The following is a 22,788-nucleotide window of genomic DNA, read 5'->3' on the forward strand; positions in this document are numbered from 1 at the left end:
CTGAGGCGGATCAGGGGGCCAGCGAGCGGATCAGTCCACCTCCACTTCAGCCACCACTGCCTCCAAACCTTCCTAGTCCGGTCTTTCAGGCCCACCAAACGCCAGTGGGTGGCAGGATTCGCCATCACCTCCCCCACTGGCACCCCATCAGTTCGGACACGTGGGTTTTACAAATAGTCCGAAGGGGCTACTCCCTCCCCTTCAAGACTAACCCTCCAGCCATGCCACCCCAGTATCACCGCATGTCGGGGGATCACTTGAAACTTCTTCAACAGGAAGTTGTGGCCTTCTTGGCCAAGGGGGCCATCGAGCATGTTCCAACGCCAGAAGTAGGTCGTGGTTGTTATTCCCACTACTTTCTGGTTCCCAAGAAGGACAAGGGCCTGCGTCCTATCTTGGATCCACGGAACGTCAATCACTTCCTCCGGAAGGAGAAGTTCAAGATGTTGACGACTGCTCAGGTCTTGTCTGCCTTAGATCCGCAAGACTGGATGGTAGCGTTGGACTTGCAGGACGCTTATTGTCAAATCCCCTTCCTGCCGGCCCACCGGCGTTACCTGCGGTTCACTGCAGGCCACAAGCACTTTCAGTTCACCGTGATCCCTTTTGGCCTCACCAGTGCCCCTCGGGTGTCCACGAAAGTGATGGTGGTGGTCACAGCTCACCTGCGCAGATCAGGGGTTCCAGTCTTCCCCTATCTCGACGACTGGCTGTTGAAGGCGTGCTCGCCCCTGACAGTCGTCTCCCACCTCCAGACTACGGCCGACCTCCTGCATTTGCAGGGTTTCTCCATCAACGTGCTGAAGTCGCACCTGATTCCTTCTCAGAAGCTCCCCTTCATCGGAGTGGTTCTGCACACAGCGCAGTTTCGAGTCTATCCTCCTGAACAGTGAGGCCAGGATATTCTGGCTAAAATTTCGATCTTTCAGCCCTTATCCCGGGTTTCGGTCAGGATGACCCTGAGACTGCTGGGCCTCATGGCCTCCTGCATCCTGCTGATTAACCATGCCAGATGGCATATGCGGGCTCTGCAGTGGGACCTGAAGTTCCAGTTGGCGCAGCATCAGGGAAACCTGTCAGTCTCCGTCCGGATCTCGGAGAGCACTGCACAAAACTTGCAGTGGTGGCCCCCGCACCAGTGTTGGGTCAACAGCAGATCCCTCCCCCTTCCTCAACCGGAGCGCACAGTGATGACAGACGCGCCCCGCCTGGGATGGGGTGGGCCACATGGGAGAGGCGGAGATTGAAGGCCTCTGGTCTCCGGCGGAGTCCCAGCTCCATGTCAATCTTTTGGAGCTCAGGTCGATCCTACTTGCACTGCAGGCATTCCTTTACTCTGTCAAGGGGAGGGTAGTGCAGGTGTTCACAGACAACACCACCGCCATGTGGTACTGCAACAAGCAAAGCGGGGCCGTGGACCCTGTGTCAGGAGGCTCTGTGCCTCTGGACATGCTGGAACGCCAGGGCATTACCCTGGTGGATCAACTCTTGGCAGGTTCTTTGAACGCCAGGGCGGTCGAACTACACCGCCGGTGCATGATGGATCACGAATGGCGTCTTCACTTGGAAGTGGCGCAAGGTCTCTTTCCACAGTGGGGAGAACCTTGCTTTGATCTTTATGCCACAGGAGAGAACGCGCAATGTCTGCAGTTCTGCGCGTTTGGAGTTTCCAAGGCGGCACTCGCTCGGAGTCGTTTTTCGTCGAGAGTGGAGTTGCAGTCTGTTGTACGCCTTTCTGCCTATACCATTTCTACCCAGAGTGCTGAATAAAATCTGACGCAACCGGGCCCAAGTCATTCTTGTGGCACCCAACTGGGCTCGAAGAGTTGGTGTCCCGAGCTACTCAGTATGAGCATGGACCCCCCCCCCCCCCCCCCGATGCCTCTTCGTGAGGTTGTTCTATCGCAGCGACAAGGGCACGGTCCTCCAACCGAACCTGTCCAGCCTCCACCACATTGCATGGAGTTTGAGTGGCGACAGTTGATTCCATTTGACTTGCCTCCTGAAGTCTGTAGTGTGATTCTGGCAGCAAGGCGTCCATCGACTAAAACTGTATACGCCTGCCTGTGGGACAAATTTGTGGCATGTTGCGCAGCGAAGGCTGTAGTTCCCCTTTCTGCCCCTTTGAGGTCCTATATGCCCTGGGCACTATTAAGGGCTGCCTTTCTGCTCCTTCAGCCTTTCTCAGGCTGTCTGATCAGCCCTCTCTTTTCAAGTCCCCTGTTGTCAATAGATTTCTCAAAGGCATTACTCCCGTTTTCCCTCCTATTCCTTTTGGGATGCCTCAGTGGGACTTGAACCTTGATCTCACATTCTTAATGTGCGCTCCCTTTGAGCCTCTTCATAACTGTCCTTTACAGTTATTAACTTTGAAAAAACTGTCTTCCTGGTGGCTATCACCTCCGCTAGGCGCGTGAGTGAACTCCCGGCTCTTTCGTGCAAACCTCCTTTCCTGGCGGTTCCTCCGGACATGGTTGTGCTTCGGCCATGTCCCTCCTTTGTACCAACAGTAGTCACTGCCCTTTCCCTGGGGCAAACTGTCGCACTGCCCACTTTCTTTCCGCCTCCGCACCCTTCCAGAGAGGAGGAGAGGCTCCACTGTCTGGACCCAAAACGTGCACTATCATTCTACCTCAACCGCACACAACCGTTCCGGGTGGATGCCCAGCTCTTTTTTGGAAACGTGGGCACCAAGAAAGGCCGGACTGTGCACAAGATACCTTTCTCCCGCTGGGTTGTCTTGTGTATTCAAGCCTGTTACTCTTTGGCTAAAAAGGAACCTCCGGTAGGGTTGCGCGCCCATTCGACCATGGCGACAGCGGCTACTACAGCATTGGGACATGGTGTCCCACTGCAGGACATCAGTCAGGTGGCCCTGTGGGTCTTGCTGCACACTTTCACTAAGTACTATTACCTAGACAGTCCAGTCCGGAGAGACGGCTTCTTGGCCGTCCGGTTCTCCATGACTTTCTGGTGTAATCTCACTTCGCAGACCCACCACCGGGGTTGGTATTGCTTGGGTATGTATTCTAAGGTAGGGAATCTATCACTAACGTGTCTCTTTCAGATGCACAAGTTACTTACTTGTGTAATGATACATCTGTAAGTGACATTAGGGATAGATTCCTTACCGCCCGCCCATCCTTCCCGTTCTGTGAACTTATTTCGAGGGTTAAGTTCATCCCTATCTGATAGAGACTACTAGCCACAGATTCCTTCACGTAGAATTATCCCCAGACTGGACCCGGAAAACTTTCTTGCCCAGCATCCCTGCGCGCCGGGGGGACGGCATCACGCAACTCCGCCCAGGCGTCGTCCGCGTACGTGACGTCAGCGAGGTCACATAAGTCCCACTCCGGCGCGCCTACGTCAGTTTTTTCCTTTTTCGCATGCAACGCGGATCCGGTTTGTGCTCTGTACCTGTTTAGGCCTTTCCCTTATGCTATCGATGCGTGTGTGGGAACAGTGTGCGAATGCCTTTGGGTTTTAAAACTTGCTCGTGTGGCCGCCTCATGTCGGAGATGGATCCTCACCCCATCTGTATGTGGTGTTTGGGGGAGCACCACGACTCCACGGATTGTGAGGCGTGCCAGCAGATGAAGCCGAAGTCCCGGCTGGAGAACCGTATGAAACTTCTTTTGGCTCGTGTGTCCAGGTTGGCAGCCTCATCTCGCCCGGCCCCTGCGAAGGGTCCTCGGACCCATGGCTTATATCGCCGACTTCGATCTTCTTCAAGGTCGCAAGAGCACCACTCACCTATTGGTAAGTGTCACAGTTTGTTCCCGAGGGTCGGGTTCCGGCCTGTCGGGAGCATGGGCTCTCCACGGGTGGTGCAGCCCCGCGCGTCGTCACCCTATCCGCCGTTTCCTGGCATGGGGGCGACCAGAGCCCAGATGGAGACATATGCGGCGGCTTTGCAGGCCTCGCTGGCTTCTCCTCCCCCTCCTGGGACGTCAGCGGATCCCTTGCAGTGTGCGGGGCCCTCCGCGGCATCGCTAGCGGCTCCGGACCTGGCACCGACTGGTTTGGATCCAGGCTCGGAGGATGTGGTGCTGTTGGCGTGCGGCCCTTCGGGGGTCCCTCCTTCGGACCATGGCACCTCTGCTTCGCCGCAAACTCCTGCGGGAGTCCCTGTGGTGTCGCGGGAGGTTGTCGGGGCTCGGGTCGCACCCTCAAGCCCCTCTTGGTCCTCGGGACAGGCGGCCTAGGCGGAGGTGACGGTGCTGGCGGCTGCTGGCTCTGGTGGCACCACAGGGGTCGGCGGAGGGCCCATCTTGCCCTGTCACGAGTCATGGCTGGCGGGGGTCTCCTCGTCCCTCCCCGGGCCCTTCTTGTCCCTCCACGCAGGCGGCTGCCTCGTTGGAGGTCAGGTCGGCGCAGTTCCTGGGCCGCCCCTTTGCCCCCCCGGGTCCGGCCCAGCTCCGGTCTCCTGCGTCGTGTGCTGTGTCGGAGGTCGTCCGGGCGTCTCCTCTGGCGCCGGTCGACGTCGGTGTCCTGGCTCAGGTTGCGGACTCTACGGCGCCAGGCCGACGTCTAGTCATTGACTCGTCTTCAGACGCCTCCTCTTCTCCAGAGGTTCGGCAGTTGCTGGTGTCATCCTCGCCGGATTCAGGCCGCCGTGTTGTGGCTTTTTCCCCGACGTCGTCTAAAGGCGGTTCCTCGCCGTCACCACGACCGCGGTCTTCGCCAGAGGAGCCGCAGGTCCCCCACTCCTCGGTCCCTCTTCCTTCCTTCCCGCCTTGGCCCTTTCTTCCTCCGGTTGGCTTGGAGGATGGCCGCCTTAGCTTGCAGCCGTCCCCTAACGAGGAGCTGCTTTCCCCTCCACGAGGCCTTACGGAGGCGGGTGCTGCTTTCGCCTGCGCTGTTTCCACGGCTGTGGGAATTTGGGCATGGGTGACCCAGCTGCCCATTTCCCCGCAGATCATCTTCTGGAGGTTCTCCATCAGGGCTCTGGTGGTAGGGAACTGTTGCTTCCCTTCGAGGGTTCAGTCCACTCTTCTCTCTTGGGGCCGTCCCGCCATGGGGGACCCGGTGCCCCAGCACCTTCTGCACCGCCACCATCCGGTGCCGCGTGATCTTGTGTGCCTGTCTCTTCACCCTTCGACCAGAGGCCCCCTTTTGCAGTCTGCCTTTCCTGCTTTGCTGCTGCTGTTGTCTCCCCCGTCACGGGAGATCCACTGGCTGGACTCCTGGAGGCGCAATATGTTTGCCTCCACCAGTGCGGCTCTGCGGTCCCTTAACACACTGTGTGTTTTGGCTAAGGCCACTTTTTTGCTTGTGGAAGTCGGCGAAGTCCCTTATGTCTGCCGCTTCTCAGGAGGGTGCCTGTGTAGATTTGAGGCACCATGTCTTGGATGGTCGGGAGCTGGCGGCGTTTTTCCTTCACTCCGCTCTCGACATCTCGGAGGTGCTGGGTCGTGCCAGGGCCTCTTCGGTCACCTTTCATCGCCATGCCTAGCTTCGGGACAGTGTGTTCCCGGAGAATGTTAGAGAACGGCTGGTGGACCTTCCCTTCGATGGTACTCTTTGGTTACGTGCCCCTGCGGACCCAGCCATCCAGACTTTCTTGGCGGGGCTTCGTCGTCCTCCTCCTCCTCCTCCCCCTCCTCCTCCCCCTCCTTCTCAGTGACTTGCATGTTGATCTGGTTCTTGGAGCTGTTCTTCCGCTGGGGCGGGTCGCCCCGGTTGTCTGTTCTGTGTGCTTCATGGCCACTCGAGTCCTCTTTGCTGAGGCTGTGGTTCTGTTGGCTGCTGACCAGCCCATTTTGACTGTGTGTTTTTCCCTTGGGTTTTTTGAACCATGCTGGGCCTGAGATCGGGCTTCTGCGTTTCCCCTCTGCCTGCTTGATAGGCCTCCTGCGGGGTTTTTTTGTCGCAGGTTCTTTTTTGTTGTCCTCTGCTGCGGAGGTTTCTTCCTAAGAGGTTCCCATGTTTTGGGATATGACATGCCCTATGTGGGGCAGGGTTGGCTGTTATATAGCCCTGGTATGGGCTGGGGAGTTGTGGTCACCTGCGGGCTTCTGCTCTTCGTGGCGTTATGGTATGTTGCGGATGCAACCTTATTCTTCGCCTTTTTGTTTTGAGTGTTCGCTCTGTGGTGTCCCTGGCACCTGGCGGAGCGTGCCTGTGCCGCCGTCTTTTTTTTTTTTTTTTTTGCACCATTGTGCCTTCTTGGGGCTTTAGTGGGACTGTCATCCTGCCTTCCCCGCTACGCCCGGTGGGCCTATCACTTGGTTCTGCCTCTTCTCCCTGTGGGGGGATGGTCCCTGACTTCCGGACCCTCTTGCGGGCACAGTTTGTCCCTATGGGACATTGGACGATTCTTCCTGGGTGACCTCAAGTCCCCCTTTTCGGCTTCCGCCTGCTTCTTGCTGCCGTCGCAGTCTTGTCTGGGATTGCCTTTGCTCTGCCTCTTCTCCTTGGAGTCTCTAGGTTGCTCTTCTCCTTCGTTGCTCCTTTCCTTGCCTTGGCCTTGGGCGGAGGTTTTGTTGCCTCTCATGGGCGTGGGGTGTTTGGCCTCTTTGCGCCTTGCCTTGTCTCCTCTGCCGGCGGCTCCGGCGCCGACTGGTTCGGATTCAGGCTCAGAGGATGTGGTGCCGTTGGGGTGCGGCCCTTCGGGGGTCCCTCCTTCGGGCCACGGTGCCTCTGCTTCGCCGCTAACTCCCGCGGGAGTCCCTGTGGTCTCGAGGAAAGTTGCCGGGACTCGGGTCTCCTCGTCCCTCCCCGGGCCTCGGGTCTCCTCGTCCCTCCCCGGGCCCTTCTCGTCCCTCCATGCAGGCGGCTGCCTCATGGGGGGGGGGGGGGTTACCTTTGCCTGGGGGACGGGGCTTCTCGTCCTGTTTTCGGACTCGGGCCCCGTGCGGCCCCCTGTTGTGCCCTGGTGGGTGGGGTCCTCTCGCAGACCCTCCTTCCCCTTGGGTATGGCTATGGTATCTATTCTGCGTGAAGGAATCTGCGGCTAGTAGTCTCTATCAGATGTACGAGTTACTTACCTTTGGTAACGATGTATTTTGGACGAGACAATTCTAGCTGCAGATTCCTTCACGGCCCGCCCTTCCTCCCCGTTCTGTGAGGGCTTGTGATTTGGTCTTTTGCACTCGCTTCCCTGTTGGTGGCTGTGTCTTTCATGAGTCTCTTCTTTCCCTCTTTCTGTCAAGCTGTCCCCTTTTTCCTCCCCGTTGTCACATGGGAGGATAGGGTTGTTGGTACTTCTGGCTCTTTGCGATCCTTGAGGTTGGGGTCTTTTGGCTGTGCCTCTGCCCTTGTTCCTGATGGGGGTTGTCACACTCTGTGATGGGAATGTCTTGGAGTTTTGTTGTTCCCTGTGTGTCCCCGACTGGTTCCTCTTCCTTGGCTTTGGTTGGGGTTGTAGTCCTGTTGCATATTTTTTTTTTGGGAGATTTAAACAAACTTTATTGGTGTCCTCAAAATTACAACTTCCGTCATCATCAATACACTGCATAACATAGTAATATCGACAGATGCTTCAAAGAGGCTCCGACATAGGAAGCCGTAAGACAGGATTGTTGCAACATCCACAATCCTGTTATGTGGTCTTCATCAATCTTGCCACACACCTCTCAACCAGCAGTTCCTCAGTTAGTCCACCTCCGCGGAGGCGAGGAACCGCACCGTACTAGTCTCTAAGAGCCACAATGTGTGAGTGCAACACCTTGGAGCGTCCATTATCTTCAGTATTTTACAATCGATGTCTCCGTGAATTCGCTTTCTCCAAACCAATTTGAAAAACAATTCCCCCCCTCCCACCTCCCAACCGTGTCCCCCAACCCAACTGCCCCCCCCCCTATCCCTCCCTATCCCTTCCCCCCCTCTGCCGGGTCTCTGCAACTCAAGGTTCGCTTATCTACGCACTCACACGGGGTCATCTACGATCTCCCTCCCTCGACCTGGGGTCTCCCCCACTCCGATGGGCATGCCAGCCGTACTGGATATAGTGATCTGGGAGGCCTGTCCCGCTATTTCCTGCATCATTACCCCCCACGCTAGTAGCACCTCAGGCAACTTGGGGTCTCTCCTGGAGCTCCGTATGTGCCCATTCCCGTAAATCTGACCTCCACTTTGCCAATATAGGTCCCTGCTGCGTCAACCAGTGGATTGCTATACGCCTTTTGGCTATCACTAGCCCCAGGACCAGAAACCGCCTGCTTATCTTGCGTTTCGGATCTCGCGGAATCAGGCCCAGCAGACATACATGGGGATCCGATGCAATCGCCCAACCGGTTATCCGGGTCAGCTCTTCAATAACCGCCCCCCAGTACGTCTGGATCGTTGGGCACGTCCATACCATATGCAGAAAATCTGCTGGGGCACCGCGACACCTTGGACAGTGGGGGTCTCTGGAGCCATCAATGGCGTGCAACCTTCTAGGGGATAAATATGTCATGTGTATTATGTTAGTCCTGTTGCATGTTATCATGACATTTTTACATATGTCCCTTGTCTCCAGGGGGGGCTGTCTCTATGCTAGCAGCGTTGCTGCTCTGTTCTTTAGTCTTTCCCTGCCTTTGGGCACTGCAGTGCCGGGCACTGCTCCTTATGGTGTTGTTCCTCACCATTCCTTTTTCTTTAGCAAACTGACGTAGGCGCGCCGGGGTGGGACTTATGTGACCTCGCTCACGTCACGTACGATGCCTGGGCGGAGTCGCGTAATGCCGTCCCCCCGACGCGCAGGGATGCTGGGCAAGAAAGTTTTCCGGGTCCAGTGTCACGCCTGGGGATAATTCTACGTGAAGGAATTTTCGGCTAGAATTGTCTCTACCAGATACATCGTTACCGAAGGGAAGTAACTCGTACTTCAGGGCCCTAGTTCTAGTGCACCAGTAGTCGGTCTCTGGCATGACTCTGCGTTCCTGCCGCCGAAAGTCGTTTATAGAACTGACGTCAGCGCGCGTGGGTGCGTCTAAGTAGCCCCGACGACGTTATCTCGGCGACTACGACGCCAGTGACGTACGCGGAGCCTCACGACGACGCCTACCGACACGCAGGGGTACTGCTCACGAAAACTTTCCGGATCCAGTCTGACGCCTGGGGATATTTTGTGGTAGGGAATCTATCACTAACTAATGTCTCTTACAGATATATCGTTACACAAGTAAGTAACTTGTGCGTTAGAATCATCGTAATGGTAATTGTCATTCTTTATAGATATGGAAGTGGGGAGAATGTGAGTCAGTATTTCTCACATTAGACTCAGCCTAACATTGAGTACATGTTCCTGACAGCAGATGATTTAACCAGTTCAGCCTTTTATCCTGCTGTAGGTGCAATTTGGAAATGTAGTGTGTGTTCTATCATTGTCTCAGCATATGGTTTGTACGGTGGTTACTACTAAAGATCATGAAGGATTGCGAACACATTCTGGATCAAATATTCTTTTTTGTATTAAGAGAGACCCATTGGCAAAGATTATAATTATTTGAAATTGGCCTGATTATTTTATTTCGTAGTGGAATGATTAATATGAATGGAATTCCTTGTGTTAACTGAGCAAAATAAGTGAGAAACTTGCTGGTAAGTAATGTGCTTGTTTATTTTGCAGGTGTCCTGATTGCATATGAAGGATTAGCCCTTCATCTGGCATTGTTCCCCAAACTATGGACAGAACTATCCCAGTCTCAGGTAAGATTTAATATTGAGATACTACCAACATTGACTATGAGAAAATATAAATCAACATATTTTGTACAGCTTTTCTCATTGATGCTCCCCCGGATTCTTCTTATTTTAATCTTCTTTCAAGGGTACCAAACTGGATTTGGAAAAGCCTTTTCCAGCAATCACTCCCAAATGGAGGTAACTGGTGCCACAGCAACTTAAACTATGAATCCTCGTATCTTGATATGACACCACAATCCACAAAGAAGCCATTCCTCATGCATGACATTGTAGGAGAGTAGGGTCTGCAATCCTATGATCACCCAGATTTTTTGCTTTTGCTTCATTGGTTTACGACTTTCTCCGGCTGTGGGCCTGCCAATCAGACCCACAGCCTAGCTGTTCTCTCTCGAAATTAACACACCTGTACGTTAGGTGCATCCACTAATTGGAACTGGGCCGCCTTGTCAGTCCCTGTCTCAGCATACCACAGGTATCCAGGGCATCGGTGTACCCAGGGCCTACCAGGGGCTGAAGCATGTATTATGCCACCCCTGGAATGGCCGCCCAAATCTTACACAACTGGCTGCACGACAGCTGGGGCCACGTGGTGTAATCACCCGTTGCTGTAGGTGTAGTATTCCTACACCTAAACCCTAAAATGGACACATGGATTCCTATCAGTCACTCCTATAGCAGGCCTTATCAATCCTGAAGGCAGAGTGCAGGGGATCATGTGGGACGGTGCTCTGGCGCGAGCTGAGCCCGTCGACGGCTTGCGGAACCAAGTCCTAATAGCCGTTCCATGGTGACGCGGGCCAACTACTTTTAATGCAATTGCTAACTTTGGCCTCACCTCACCTATACATGTCGAGTAAGGTGTCATACGAATGGGAATACGAACCCCTCGCCAGTCCTGGTGACGGGGTTAGCATTCCCCCCTTTTAGAGGGACACGACATGGAAGTAACCTTGAACCCCGGTTAAAGTTGACTCAAGCCTCAGCATCACAAAATGGATGCTGCCACCAGACACAAGTCTGACCTCCTGCTGCTGGGGGACCTTCCAGCAAGGGGAGCTTGGACAAAGGGTTTCCTGTCGAGGGCGGTGTTAGCACCGTCCCAGACAGGGTTTGTGTATCCCAGGTAGGCAGGGCTGAAAGGAAGGTGATTGCAAGTGGCACCCCGGTGCTCACTGTGCATAGCCCGGCTCAAACCAGTTTCGGGGGCACACCAGCCCCTGAGCTGGCGCGAAGCCGGACAAAGGTTAGGGGTGTAACCACCCCCCTCCTGGCTCCACCCATAGGTAGAACCTAGTCACGGGCCAGCCCCTTTTCTTAGGATAAAGGTAGGAGCGAGTCCCCTTCCCAAATTGGATAATCAGATAATCGGATAACTCCGAATCACGAACCACTTTCCACGAAAGGAACTCTTGACTATTTCTGAAGACTCTCCCTTGTGGCTAAGGAGTAGCCACCCTGCACCAGCAGGCACCACCTAAGCGCTTGCGGTTTGCTGTAAGTCTCTCCTACGGATCAAGACTGCCCAGCTCGACGAGACCCGAGTACCCTGCCATCTCTGACCTTTTACCTACCTCATCAGCCCAGCTGAGAGACGTAGGTGTGACGAGACCTGCGGGACCGGCTATCTTCAGAACCTGCACGACGCTTATCTAGCACGCCCACCGAGGGACCCTCGAGTGAGTGCACCTAGGGTTTGAGAAGCCCTAACCCTGAGCAGCTCCAGCATCGAAGTCTGCCTCCCCAGCATCCCCGAGATCTGCGTGGGGGCCCTTCCGCTCCTTGTTGTTCACCGCGTTGTTCGACCACTTGCCGACCGGCTTGTGGCCCTCTTCACGACGCACCACGATTGTTTCATCACTAGTCTGGTTGCTCCAGACTGGCTCTTGCTCCCCCTCAACAGAGGAGTACCACGGACCCTCCTGGTCCACTCCCGACGCCATCTTGACTCCCCCGCTTGGGTTGCCACTGCCAAGATCCGCTGCCCCTGCCTGGGCCCAGCATCATCGACAGCAGACACCTTCGTGGGACAGCTCGCCCTCCACTCTGGTCGCCGCCGCGCCTCCTGGCCCGAGGAACAGCCGAGTCCGACGTCACCCACTCACCTGGTCGAGGTGACTTCAGCCGGTACCCTCCTGGTACCCACACGATCGCTGGCTAGCGGTTGAGAACTGAGTCCCCTCTGCTTTCAGGTTTCCTTCATCACCGATCCAGGCTTGGATCGCTCTGAACATCGTCACTGGTCGCCTGCCAGCAACTTCTTCTTTCAGGCTCCTGAGACTACACGAGGACTCCCGACATCTTGCCGAACTTCACGCAGCCGCAGCCTCCGGGCTAGGTAACTCGAGCATCTCGGTGCTCCATCGCAGGTTCGCTCTACAAGTGTCCAGTTCCTTTTTTTCGTTTAGTCCCACTGATCGGATCACTCCGGAATCAGTACCTCCCGACTCTAACCATTCGCATTTCACTGTTAGTGTAGATGGTTTCTCGTGCCCCTCGGGCATTTGTGTAAATTGTGCAACTGAAGTATTTTCCTAAGAGTTTTGTAGTGTGCTTAGCTCCCTGACTCATAAAGAGCCAGGGTAGTCTTGTTATAAATAAATATCCTTTTATTTTTATAACAACTTGTGTGGTGTCCTTTCACTTGGTGTTCAAGGGGTATATGTGATGGTAAACAGCTGGCTTAACACGCCCTCTAGAGATTAGCCTAAAGACTGCTCGTATCCACGCTACTAGGATAGCTGGTCTAAAAGGTTGACTTACAACCAATCATCAATAAGGGTCGTTTGGAATGATACACAGTGATCACTAGAATAGTGAGCACTACATATCAGGCCAACTTCTCACAGACATCAGTTCATTTTTCTGCCTTTCACAGGCCCAAGAATCCATACCTTTTCCATTACATAAATAGTTTCTTTAGAAAATATTGTCAAACTTTCCTCCAATAAAATGTTGATTCTGATGGATACTTCTACACACAGATTCCTCACCTTTTAAATCCTCCTAGGTACCACACTGGATCCAGATCATTTTCTTGCAATCGCTCCAGCATGCTGGCAGTTGACATCATCGGCCTCCATAGCAGCTCTGTCCCACCTGAGGAAATGATGACACAGCTGAATATCCTTGCTCGCAGAGTCTGATCCTATGCTTCGAGTACCGCAGAAGTGCACTCAGATGCTTCATTATCTTTTTAGATCTGAAAGAAACACGTTAGTATAGATTCCTTACCTTAGAATTAACCTCAGGCGTCAGACTGGATCCGGAATTTTTTTTCCTCAGTAGTACCTCTGCACGTCGGAAGATTTAGTCGGTCAGCTCCGCGTTAGTCGTCATGGTCGTCGGGATGGCGTCGCGGCAGCTACTTAGACGCCGCCCTTGCGCACTGACGTCAGTTCTTTCTTCTTCCGCGCCAGCCAGCGCAGATCTGGGAAGAGCGGTACCTCAGTCATTTTTTTACTAAGTTTTTCTTGACTTGTTGACGTCTTGTTTCGAGACTCCGAACAGGTGCTCGAGGGATGCCCGGTTTTAAGGCCTGCGGTTCCTGTAACCGATTGATGTTGGTGACGGATCCGCACTGTGTGTGCCTCTTTTGCCTGGAGCGCGACCCCAAGTCGTGCTCCGACTGTCAGTTGTTGATGCCGAAGGCTTTGCGGGAGCAGTCCTGAAAGCTGCTTGAGCAACGGCAGTCTGCTCCGTGCCTTTTGAGGTCCTGGTCCAGAGTGAGGTCTAGGACCGGTCGCGGAGCCACCATCAGTCCGGCTCTAAGTCTTCGCACTCTGGGGCAAGTAGGTCGAAGCATAAGAAGAAATTGAAGAAGCATCTTAGCCTTCTCCTCGTCAGTCGACTGGCTCGACGAGGCGCGCGGGTGGTCCCACTCCCATGGCTCTGCGCGCGGAACCTGAAGGGTCAACTCCGAGCTTTCCTCCCTTTCCGGGACCCAGAGCGACCCCAGCTCAGCTTCGTACATTCTACGAGGCGATGCATGCCATCTTTGGGGAGACAGACCCCGCCGGCGTGCCTTCGGACCCGTGGACTCGGTTGGGGGGCCTAGGTCTTCGATGCCGACAGCTCCGGCCCTGGTACCACATGCCCCCTCTGCATCCACGCCTGGATCCGGATCGGCTCCGGTTGACCTTATTGCACCTCCATTGGCGCCGCTTCCAACTGCACCACTACCGTGCCCGACGCCGGTCGGCCTCCTGGCCGACGTCTACCCCAGCCTCCTTCCTGACCTGGACATGGTGCTGGACCGGCGTTAACCGACGCCGGATCCAGCACCGGGTGGGGTTTTCATGCCCCTGTTCACTCCTGGGGCCCCTTTCCAACCACAGTGGCAACCAGAGGAAGATGAGAGGACTGGGAGGAGTCAGGTGACCCTTTAACCGACCAGCTTGGGTCTGACCAGGACTGGAGAGAGGAACTGGTCAATGCCAGTGGTCTTGACACTTCACCCGATCTTGGCATGTTGTCTCCTCCTACCATGGCTACGGAGGAGGGTGCGTCGTATGCTGTGGTGTTGCGTGGGACGGCCGAGACTCTCAACCTCGACCTTCCTACGGTGGTGGTCAGGACTAATCTCCTGACTGAGGTGCTTCAGCCGGTGGCGAGCTCTTTGTAGCCCCTGCTTCCATTTAATTAGTCCCTCACAGACCTCTTTTAGGGCACCTGGTCCAGGCCCAACACGGGAGCGCCCGTGGACAGGATGATCGCCTGACGCCACGGCCGGCTCAGAGCGACCCCACTTTCCTTTCCCAACAACCCACCCCGGAGAACTTGGTTGTCCAAGCCTCCACCTCTAAAAGCGTCTTCCCTACCGCTTCACCAGAAAGGGAATCCAAGAAGCTGGACCATCTTGGGAAGAAAATTTTCTCTTCCGCCAGCTTAGGACTGCGTTACGTAAACACAGCATGTCTCTTGGGCTGTTAGTCGCACTCAGTGTGGGATGCGGTGGCGCAAGTGCTGCCTCAGTGTCCGGAGGGAGAGATGCAGCTAAGTTTACTATTCGTTGTCGGCTGGACACCGCCGACTCTCTGGGCAGGACTATTTCAACGTCGGTAGCGCTTCGGCGCTACGCCTGGATGAGGTCCACTGGCTTTTCAGGGGATGTCCAGAACACCTTGAAGGACATGCCCTTTGATAGCCGTCGCCTTTTTGATGACAAAGCAGACAACGCCGTAGAGCGCTTCAAGGACTCACGGGCTACGGCCAAGTCCTTGGGCCTCTCCTCCCGTCCGGCACAGTGTGCCTGTCGCCTCGTGACTACGGAAGGGGTGCCGTGCTACGCCCTACCCAGGATCACAGGCCCCAGCAAGTTACCCAACCTTCACGCGGCAGGGGACGTGGGAGCCACCGCCGTGGTTTTGGGGGCCAGCGGGCTGGCCAGTCCACCACAGCCCCCTCTGCAGCAGCTTCCAAATCCTCCTAGTCCGACCTTTCAGGGCCACCAAACGCCAGTGGGCGGAAGGATCCACCATCACCTCCCCCATTGGCGCACCATCACGTCATACAGGTGGGTTTTGCAAATAGTCTGAAGGGGCTACTCCCTCACCTTCGAGACTACCCCTCCCTCCATGCCACCACAGAACCATCGCATGTCAGAGGATCACCTGGCCCAGGAAGTTTCGGCTCTCTTGGCCAAGGGTGCCATTGAGCGCGCTCCTGCCCCAGAAGTATGAAGTGGTTGCTATTCCCACTACTTTCTGGTACCCAAGAAAGACAAAGGCCTGCGTCCTATCTTGGATCTCAGGAACATCAAACGCTTCCTCCAGAAGGAGAAGTTCAAAATGTTGACGCTCGCTCAGGTCTTTTCTGCCCTTGACCCGGGAGACTGGATGGTAGCGTTGGTCTTGCAGGACGCTTACTTTCACATCCCTTGTCCTGCCGGCCCACTGGCGTTACCTGCGGTTCACGGTAGGCCACGAGCACTTTCAGTTTACCGTGCTTCCCTTTGGCCTTACAAGCGCCCCTTGGGTGTTCACGAAAGTGATGGCGGTGGTCGCAGCCCATCTCCACAGATCAGGGGTTCCAGTCTTCCCCTATCTCGACGACTGGCTGTTGAAGGCGGGCTCGCCCCAGGCTGTCGTCTCCCACCTCCAGACTATGGCCGACCACCTGCATTTGCTGGGGTTCTCCATCAACGTGCCGAAGTCACACCTGTCTCCCTCTCAGAAGCTCCTCTTCATCGGAACGGTTCTAGACACAACGCAGTTTTGGGTTTATCCTCCCGAGCAGAGAGTCCGAGATATTCAGGCTATGATTCCGATCTTTTAGCTTCTATCCCGGGTTTTGGTCAGAATGACCCACAGGCTGCTGGGTCAGGTGGCCTCTTGCATCCTGCTTGTGGACCATGCCAGATGGCATATGCGGGCTCTGCAGTTGGACCAGTGGGCGCAACATCGGGGAAATCTGTCTGATTGCATCCAGATCTTGGCGGGCACTGCACACCAATTGCAGTGGTGGCTCACGAACCATGATTGGGTCGGCGGCAGATCCCTCTCCCTTCCCCAACATGAGTTCTCAGTGGTGACCGATGCATCACTTCTGGGATGGGGCGGCCACATGGGGGAGACGGAGATCAGAGGCCTCTGGTCTCCAGCAGAGTCTGGGCTCCACATCAACCTTCTAGAGCTTCGGGCGATTCGTCTTGCACTCAAAGCATTGCTTCCGTCTGTGTGGGGAAGAGTAGTGCAGGTGTTAACGAAAAACACCACTGCCATGTGGTACTGCAACAAACAAGGCGGGGTGGGGTCGTGGACCCTATGTCAGGAGGCCCTCTACCTCTGGACATGGCTGGAACATCTGAAAGAAACACGTTAGTTAGATTCCTCACTTTAGAATATCCCCAGGCGTCAGACTGGATCCGGAAGATTTTTCGTCAGTGTGAGAAGTTGGCCTGATGTATGATGTCACTAGTTCTAGTGTACACCTTATATCAGTCCAAATACCCTTATGGTGATTGGTTGTAAAGTCAACCTTATAGACCAGCTATCCTAGTGGTAGCATGGACAAGAGCAGTCTTAGGCTAAACTCTGAATGGCATGTGAAGCCAGCTGTGATACCATATATAATCCCTTGAATACCAAATGAAAGGACACCACAACAGATATATATATAAAATAAAGTGTATTTATTCTAAGCAAACCCTCAGCACTCTTTATGAGATTAGAGGTAAGTACAACACAGTCTTATTTAAGCATACATTAAGTCACACAGGTAAGTAATACAGTTAGGCCCTAGGGGCCACGCAAACCATATACTAAGTAAGTGGTATAAGAACCACTGTCACGGAAATAGAATAGGCCTAGGCCTAGGGAATCGCTGGGGCTACACTACACTAGCGTTAGTTAGGAAGTGGGAGGCCCACGGGATTCGTGTGCAGAGTGGAAACACTCACGCGTAATGCGTAAAAGTCAATAGCAATAGTACAGTTTAGAAAACGGTAGATTTAGGACACTTCCGGAGTAGCTAGGAAGTTGAGACTTGAAAACTAGACACTAGGATAGTCACTATCCTGATGAGCACCGGAGTACCCAAGTTACCTAGCCCACAGGCTGCGGGTGCATAGGGGTGAAGATGCGTCGTTTTCGTCGTCGACTCCTATGGATGCCTGAAGAAAGATGCTGACAGGCAGTCAGTGAAGAGTGTCCGGTGGATCCCAAGGCTGGGATCAAGAAGAGAAGAAACCTGCAAGCAGAAGGGACAGAGTCAAGGTCACTAGCCAGTGACCACGTGGAACCAGGAAGGAACCAGGCGATGTCGTGAAGATTGCAGGTGAAGGTGAAGCTTGTCGCTGCAGCCAGGAGGACCAGGAAGCGTCGAGGACGACCAGGACCAGGAGGCGAGCTGTCCCACGAAGGCTCTTGCTGTCGGCGGCGTCGAAGTTGGACTAGGACTCGCCAAGCCTTGGCAAGCGGAACCCACGAGGAACGAAGGACTTGCTTCTGGTGCAGACCAGGAAGGTCTGGGGTGCTTCTTCTTTGCAGAGAAGCGGGAGCCAGTCTGGAGGAGCCAAACCAGCGCAGAAGATTTCAGGGTGCGTCGTCACAAAGGCCACTAGCCGGCGGGCAAGCAACCGGACAGACGCGGCAAGCAGGAAAATGCTGAAGGGCCCCACGCAGGACTCGTGGAGTGTGGGGGGCTGATCTTCGGTGCAGAGGGTGCTTGGGGTTGGGGCTTCTCAATCCCCGGTGCACAACTTCGAGGGTACCTCAGAAGCTGCGCTTTAAGTTACTAGCCACTTTTCCCAGGTAGCCGGTCCCACGTCGCTCGTTGCCTCCACAGATCTCAGCTTTGCTGTCGATGTGGATCAGGGTCAGAGAAGTCTGGAAGTCAAGGCTCTGGTCAGGCTCTGCAGTCGGTTCCTCGTAGAACGTGGGCAAAGCAAAGGGTAGTCTCTTGATGGTGCCTGTTTGCACAGGGTAGCCACTCCTTGGCTACAAGGGAGATTCTTCAGTCTTCTTCTTTCGTCGAATGTCGAAGGTCCAGAGTTTCTGTTCAGTTTTGCAGGTTCAGGATAATCTAAAGTCTTGAGGCCCAACTCCCACTCTTATACTAATCTGGGGGGCTGGGATACCTGCTAGGTCACGCCTTATGGGTGGGACCTGGGAGGGGGTGGTTACACCCACTTCCCTTTGTCCAGTTTCGCGCCAGAGCTGGGGCTGGAGTGCCCCAGCGCCGGTTTGAACTGGACTATGCAAGGAACACCTTGTGTGCCCCAGGCATGTCTCATTCCTTTCAGCCCACCCTGCCCCAATACACTAAAGGCTGTCTGGGGAGGTGCTAGCACCTCCCCAAGCAGGAAACCTATTGTCCAGGCCTCCCTGGCCGGGATCACTCCCAGCAGCAGGAGGTCATACTCGTGTCTGTGGCAGCAGCATCCATTTTGTGATGCTGGGGCTCTGGTTAACTTTAACCGGGTAAGTAGGTTACAACATGTCTTCTCCCTCTAGAAGGGAGGGATAATATCCTCATCCCCAGAAATGGGATGGGGGTATTATTCCAAAGTGTTAGACACCTTACACGACATGTTTTGATAAAGCCAAACCATAGTTACCATAACCGTTTAAGATTATAAGGCACTTTAAGAGTATATGGTAGGCTATATCATAGAACAGCTATAAGGACATGGTTCCGAAAGCTGCAGACAGGCTCAGCTCATGCTAGAGCACCATCTCACATGTTACCAAGCACTCTGCCTCCAGGATTGTTAAGGCCTGCCATAGGAGTGACTGATAGGTACACATGTGTCTATATATAAGGTAGGTATAGGAATACTACACCTAAGCAAGGGGTGATTACACAACCTTGCCCCAGCTGAGTGATCAGCCAGTTGTGTCTGATTGGAAGGTCAGACCAGGGGTGGCATAATACATGCTGCAGCCCCTGGGAGGCCTAGGGTACACCTATGCCCTGGGTACCTAGGGTACACTGTACAGGGTCCAATAAGGTGATCCTTACCAATTGGTTATGTACCTAGGGTACATGGAGTCCATTTTAAAGAGAGAGCAGACAGCCTGAGACCCTGAATGGCAGGATCTCAGGCCAACTAAGTCGAAAAACCAGCTAGACACTAGGCAAAAAGTTGGGGGTAACCATAGTCAGATATCCACCTTCCTACAGTCAGCAATACCCCTTGCGCGTCGCTAGGCGTCGTCTGCGGCTCCGCGTCCGTCGTTGGCGTCGTGCGCCGTAATGACGTAGTCGGAGTACTTAGACGCCGCCCTCGCGCGCTGACGTCAGTTCTTCTTTTTTCCGCGTCAGTAAGCGCCGATCCGGGAGAGCTACCACTTTTAGTCTTTTTTGACTAAATATTTTGATCCCTTTTGATCTTTGTCAATCGACATCTGGTGCCGGTAGGATGCCTGGGTTCAAGGCTTGCGACGATTGCCACCGACTGATGTCGGTGACCAATCACCACCGCCGGTGCTTCTACTGTTTGGGCCTCGACCACGACGCGGACTCGTGCCCCGACTGCAAGGCCCTGACCTCGAAAGCTAGGCGGGAACGGTCCCGTAAGCTTCTCGAGCTCCGACACTCGGCTCCGCGATCCCGGTCCAGGAGGAGGTCCAAGGATCGGTCGCGGAGCCGCGACAGACGTCATCGCTCGTCTGGCTCGAACTCTTCGGGTTAGTCCAAGCGATATCAGAATTCCAAGAGGCGACACAGCTCTTCGAATTTCCCTCGCCGGTCGCGCGACTCGGCCGAGGGTCAGGGTGATTCCACCCCCGCGGCTCCGCAGGAGCCGCAGGCCCCGCGCACGTCCCCATGCCCGCCGGTCCCTGGGACTGACGCGACGCCGGCGGAGATCGGTGCCTTCCTCTCGGCCATGAGGAAACTACCTCCGCCGTCGACGCCCGCCGGCGCGCCTTCGGGCCCCGTGGACTCGACTGGGCGACCGTTGGAGGCTCCGGCCCCGACGCCGCAGGTCCCCGAGGGACCCATGCCTGGGCCTCCGTCGACGCCGGTCGACCTCGTCATGCCTCCTCCGCCGGCGTCGACTCCGGTTCCACCCCCGACGCCGACTCCGGTCGACGTCGTTCCCCGGTTCAGCCCCTGTCCGGACCCGACGCCGATGCGGCGCCCACCGACGCCGCATCCGACGACACTCGAGACTCACTATGTCTATCGTCCGGCTCCGATCATTCCATCTGTTTACCAGGAATCGGATGACGGGGGCGACTGGGAGGGGTCCGATTACCCTATGGCCGTTCAGGCTCAACTGTCACAGGACTGGGCAGATGAACTGGGGGAGGCCAGTGGTCTGGATACCTCACCGGACACTGGATTCATCTCTCCTCTGACTGTGGCTTCGGAGGAGGGTGCTGCTTTTTCCGTGGTGCTGTGCAAGGTGGCCGCGGCCCTCGGGCTTGAGCTGCCTGCCGTGGCTGTGAGGACTAACATCCTCACTGAGGTGCTTCAGTCTGCAGCAAGCTCCACTGAGCCTCTGCTGCCATTCAATGAGGCCCTCACTGACGTTTTCCAGGGCACCTGGTCCAAGCCCTCCACAGTTCCTCTTGTGGATAGAAACGTCGCCAGGCGCCACCGCCCTGCTCCGGGCGACCCCAGTTTTCTGTCCCAACACCCCACCCCCGAGAGCCTGGTTATCCAGGCCTCTACCTCCCAAACCTCCTTCCCGTCCGCTCCTCCGGACCGGGATTCCAAGAGACTGGAACAGTTTGGCAAGAAGCTGTTCTCCTCCCTCAGTTTTGGCCTGCGGTCTTTAAACACCGCCTGTCTCTTGGACCGTTTCTCCCACTCTCTGTGGGATACGGTGGAGGACGTGCTGCCCCTGTGCCCGGAGGAGCCCCGGACACGACTTCCCAGGCTCTGGCTGATGGGAGGGATGCAGCGCGCCATGCTATCCGATGTGGGCTTGACACCACGGACTCGCTGGGTAGGGCGATTTCCACCACGGTGGTGCTTCGGCGTCACGCCTGGCTGCGGTCCACGTCCTTTTCGGGGGATGTCCAGAGCACTCTCATGGACATGCCCTTTGATGGCACTCGCCTTTTTGGTGAGAAAGCGGACAGTGCGCTGGCTCGCTTTAAGGACTCCCGGGCTACGGCCACTTCCTTGGGCCTTTCGGCCCCGCGGCCGCAAGCTTCCGCTTTTCGCCCCTTTCGTGGCCAAGGAAGGGGCGCCTCCTCACGTCCGCAGAGCCACCGGCCGCAGACCCAACCTGCACGCGGTCGCGGACGTGGTTTCCGCCGAGGCGGTTCTGGAGGACGACGCGGTCAGTCCACATCCACCCCGGCAGCATCCGCCTCAAAGCCTTCCTAGTCCGAGCTTTCAGGCCCATTCATCGCCAGTGGGAGGCAGAGTTCGCCATCACCTGCTCCACTGGCGTACCATCACTTCGGACAGGTGGGTGCTGCAAATCGTCCGAAGGGGCTACTCCCTCCCCTTCGAGATGACCCCTCCAGCCATGCCACCGCAGCACCACCGTATCTCGGAGGATCATTTGAATCTTCTGCGAGGGGAAGTTTCAGCCCTCTTGGCCAAAGAGGCCGTCGAGCGCGTTCCGAGCCCAGAAGTAGGTCGTGGTTGTTATTCCTACTAATTTTTGGTTCCCAAGAAGGGCAAAGGGGGCCTACACCCTATCTTGGACCTCAGGAACGTCAATACCTTCCTCCGGAAGGAACGGTTCAAAATGTTGACTTTTGCTCAGGTTCTAGCTGCCCTCGACCCTGGAGACTGGATGGTAGCGTTGGACTTGCAGGACGCATATTTCCACATCCCCGTCCTGCCGGCCCACCGGCGTTACCTGCGGTTCACGGTGGGCCAGGAGCACTTTCAGTTCACCGTGCTCCCCTTCGGCCTCACCAGTGCCCCTCGGGTGTTCACGAAAGTGATGGCGGTGGTCGCAGCTCATCTGCGCAGATCAGGGGTTCCAGTCTTCCCCTATCTCGACGACTGGTTGTTGAAGGCGGGCTCGCCCCAGGCGGTCGTCTCCCACCTCCAGACTACGGCGGATCTCCTGCATTTGCTGGGGTTTTCCATCAACGTGCCGAAGTCACACCTGAGTCCCTCTCAGAAGCTCCTCTTCATCGGAGCGGTTCTCGATTCGGCGCAGTTCCGGGTTTATCCGCCGGAACAGCGGGTCCGGGATATTCAGGCCCTGATTCCCATCTTTCGGCCTCTATCCTGGGTTTCGGTCAGGCTAGTGTTGCGGCTTCTGGGGCTGATGGCCTCCTGCATCCTACTAGTGCACCACGCCAGGCGGCGCATGCGGGCTCTGCAGTGGGACCTGAAGTTTCAGTGGGCCCAGCATCACGGCAACCTGTCCGACCATGTCTTGATCTCGGAGGGCACTGCACAGCAGTTGCAGTGGTGTCTCACGGACCGCGATTGGGTCACGGGCAAGAGCCTCTCCCTTCCCCAACCGGAGCATGTCGTAGTGACGGATGCGTCCCTCCTGGGATGGGGTGGCCATATGGGAGAGGCGGAGATCAGAGGCCTCTGGTCTCCGGCGGAGTCTCGCCTCCACATCAACCTGTTGGAGTTGAGAGCGATCCGACTTGCACTGAAAGCCTTCCTTCCCTCTGTCAGGGGAAGTGTCGTGCAGGTGTTCACGGACAACACCACCGCCATGTGGTATTGCAACAAACAGGGCGGGTTGGGGTCGTGGACCCTTTGTCAGGAGGCTCTGCG

General features: G+C 55.7%; 1 protein-coding gene across 1 annotated transcript in view; it reads left to right on the forward strand.

The window, feature by feature from the left end:
* The window catches only part of USP34 (ubiquitin specific peptidase 34), a 2,509,780-nt gene that overhangs the window by 2,352,965 nt on the left and 134,027 nt on the right, over positions 1 to 22,788 (forward strand). The window contains exon 75 of the mRNA XM_085612349.1: positions 9,560 to 9,639. Within this exon, the coding sequence (XP_085468475.1) occupies positions 9,560 to 9,639 (80 nt within the window). The remainder of the gene's footprint in view (positions 1 to 9,559; positions 9,640 to 22,788) is intronic.

This window comes from Triturus cristatus, chromosome 6 (assembly GCF_964204655.1).
Source record: "Triturus cristatus chromosome 6, aTriCri1.1, whole genome shotgun sequence".
Taxonomy (NCBI): domain Eukaryota; kingdom Metazoa; phylum Chordata; class Amphibia; order Caudata; family Salamandridae; genus Triturus; species Triturus cristatus.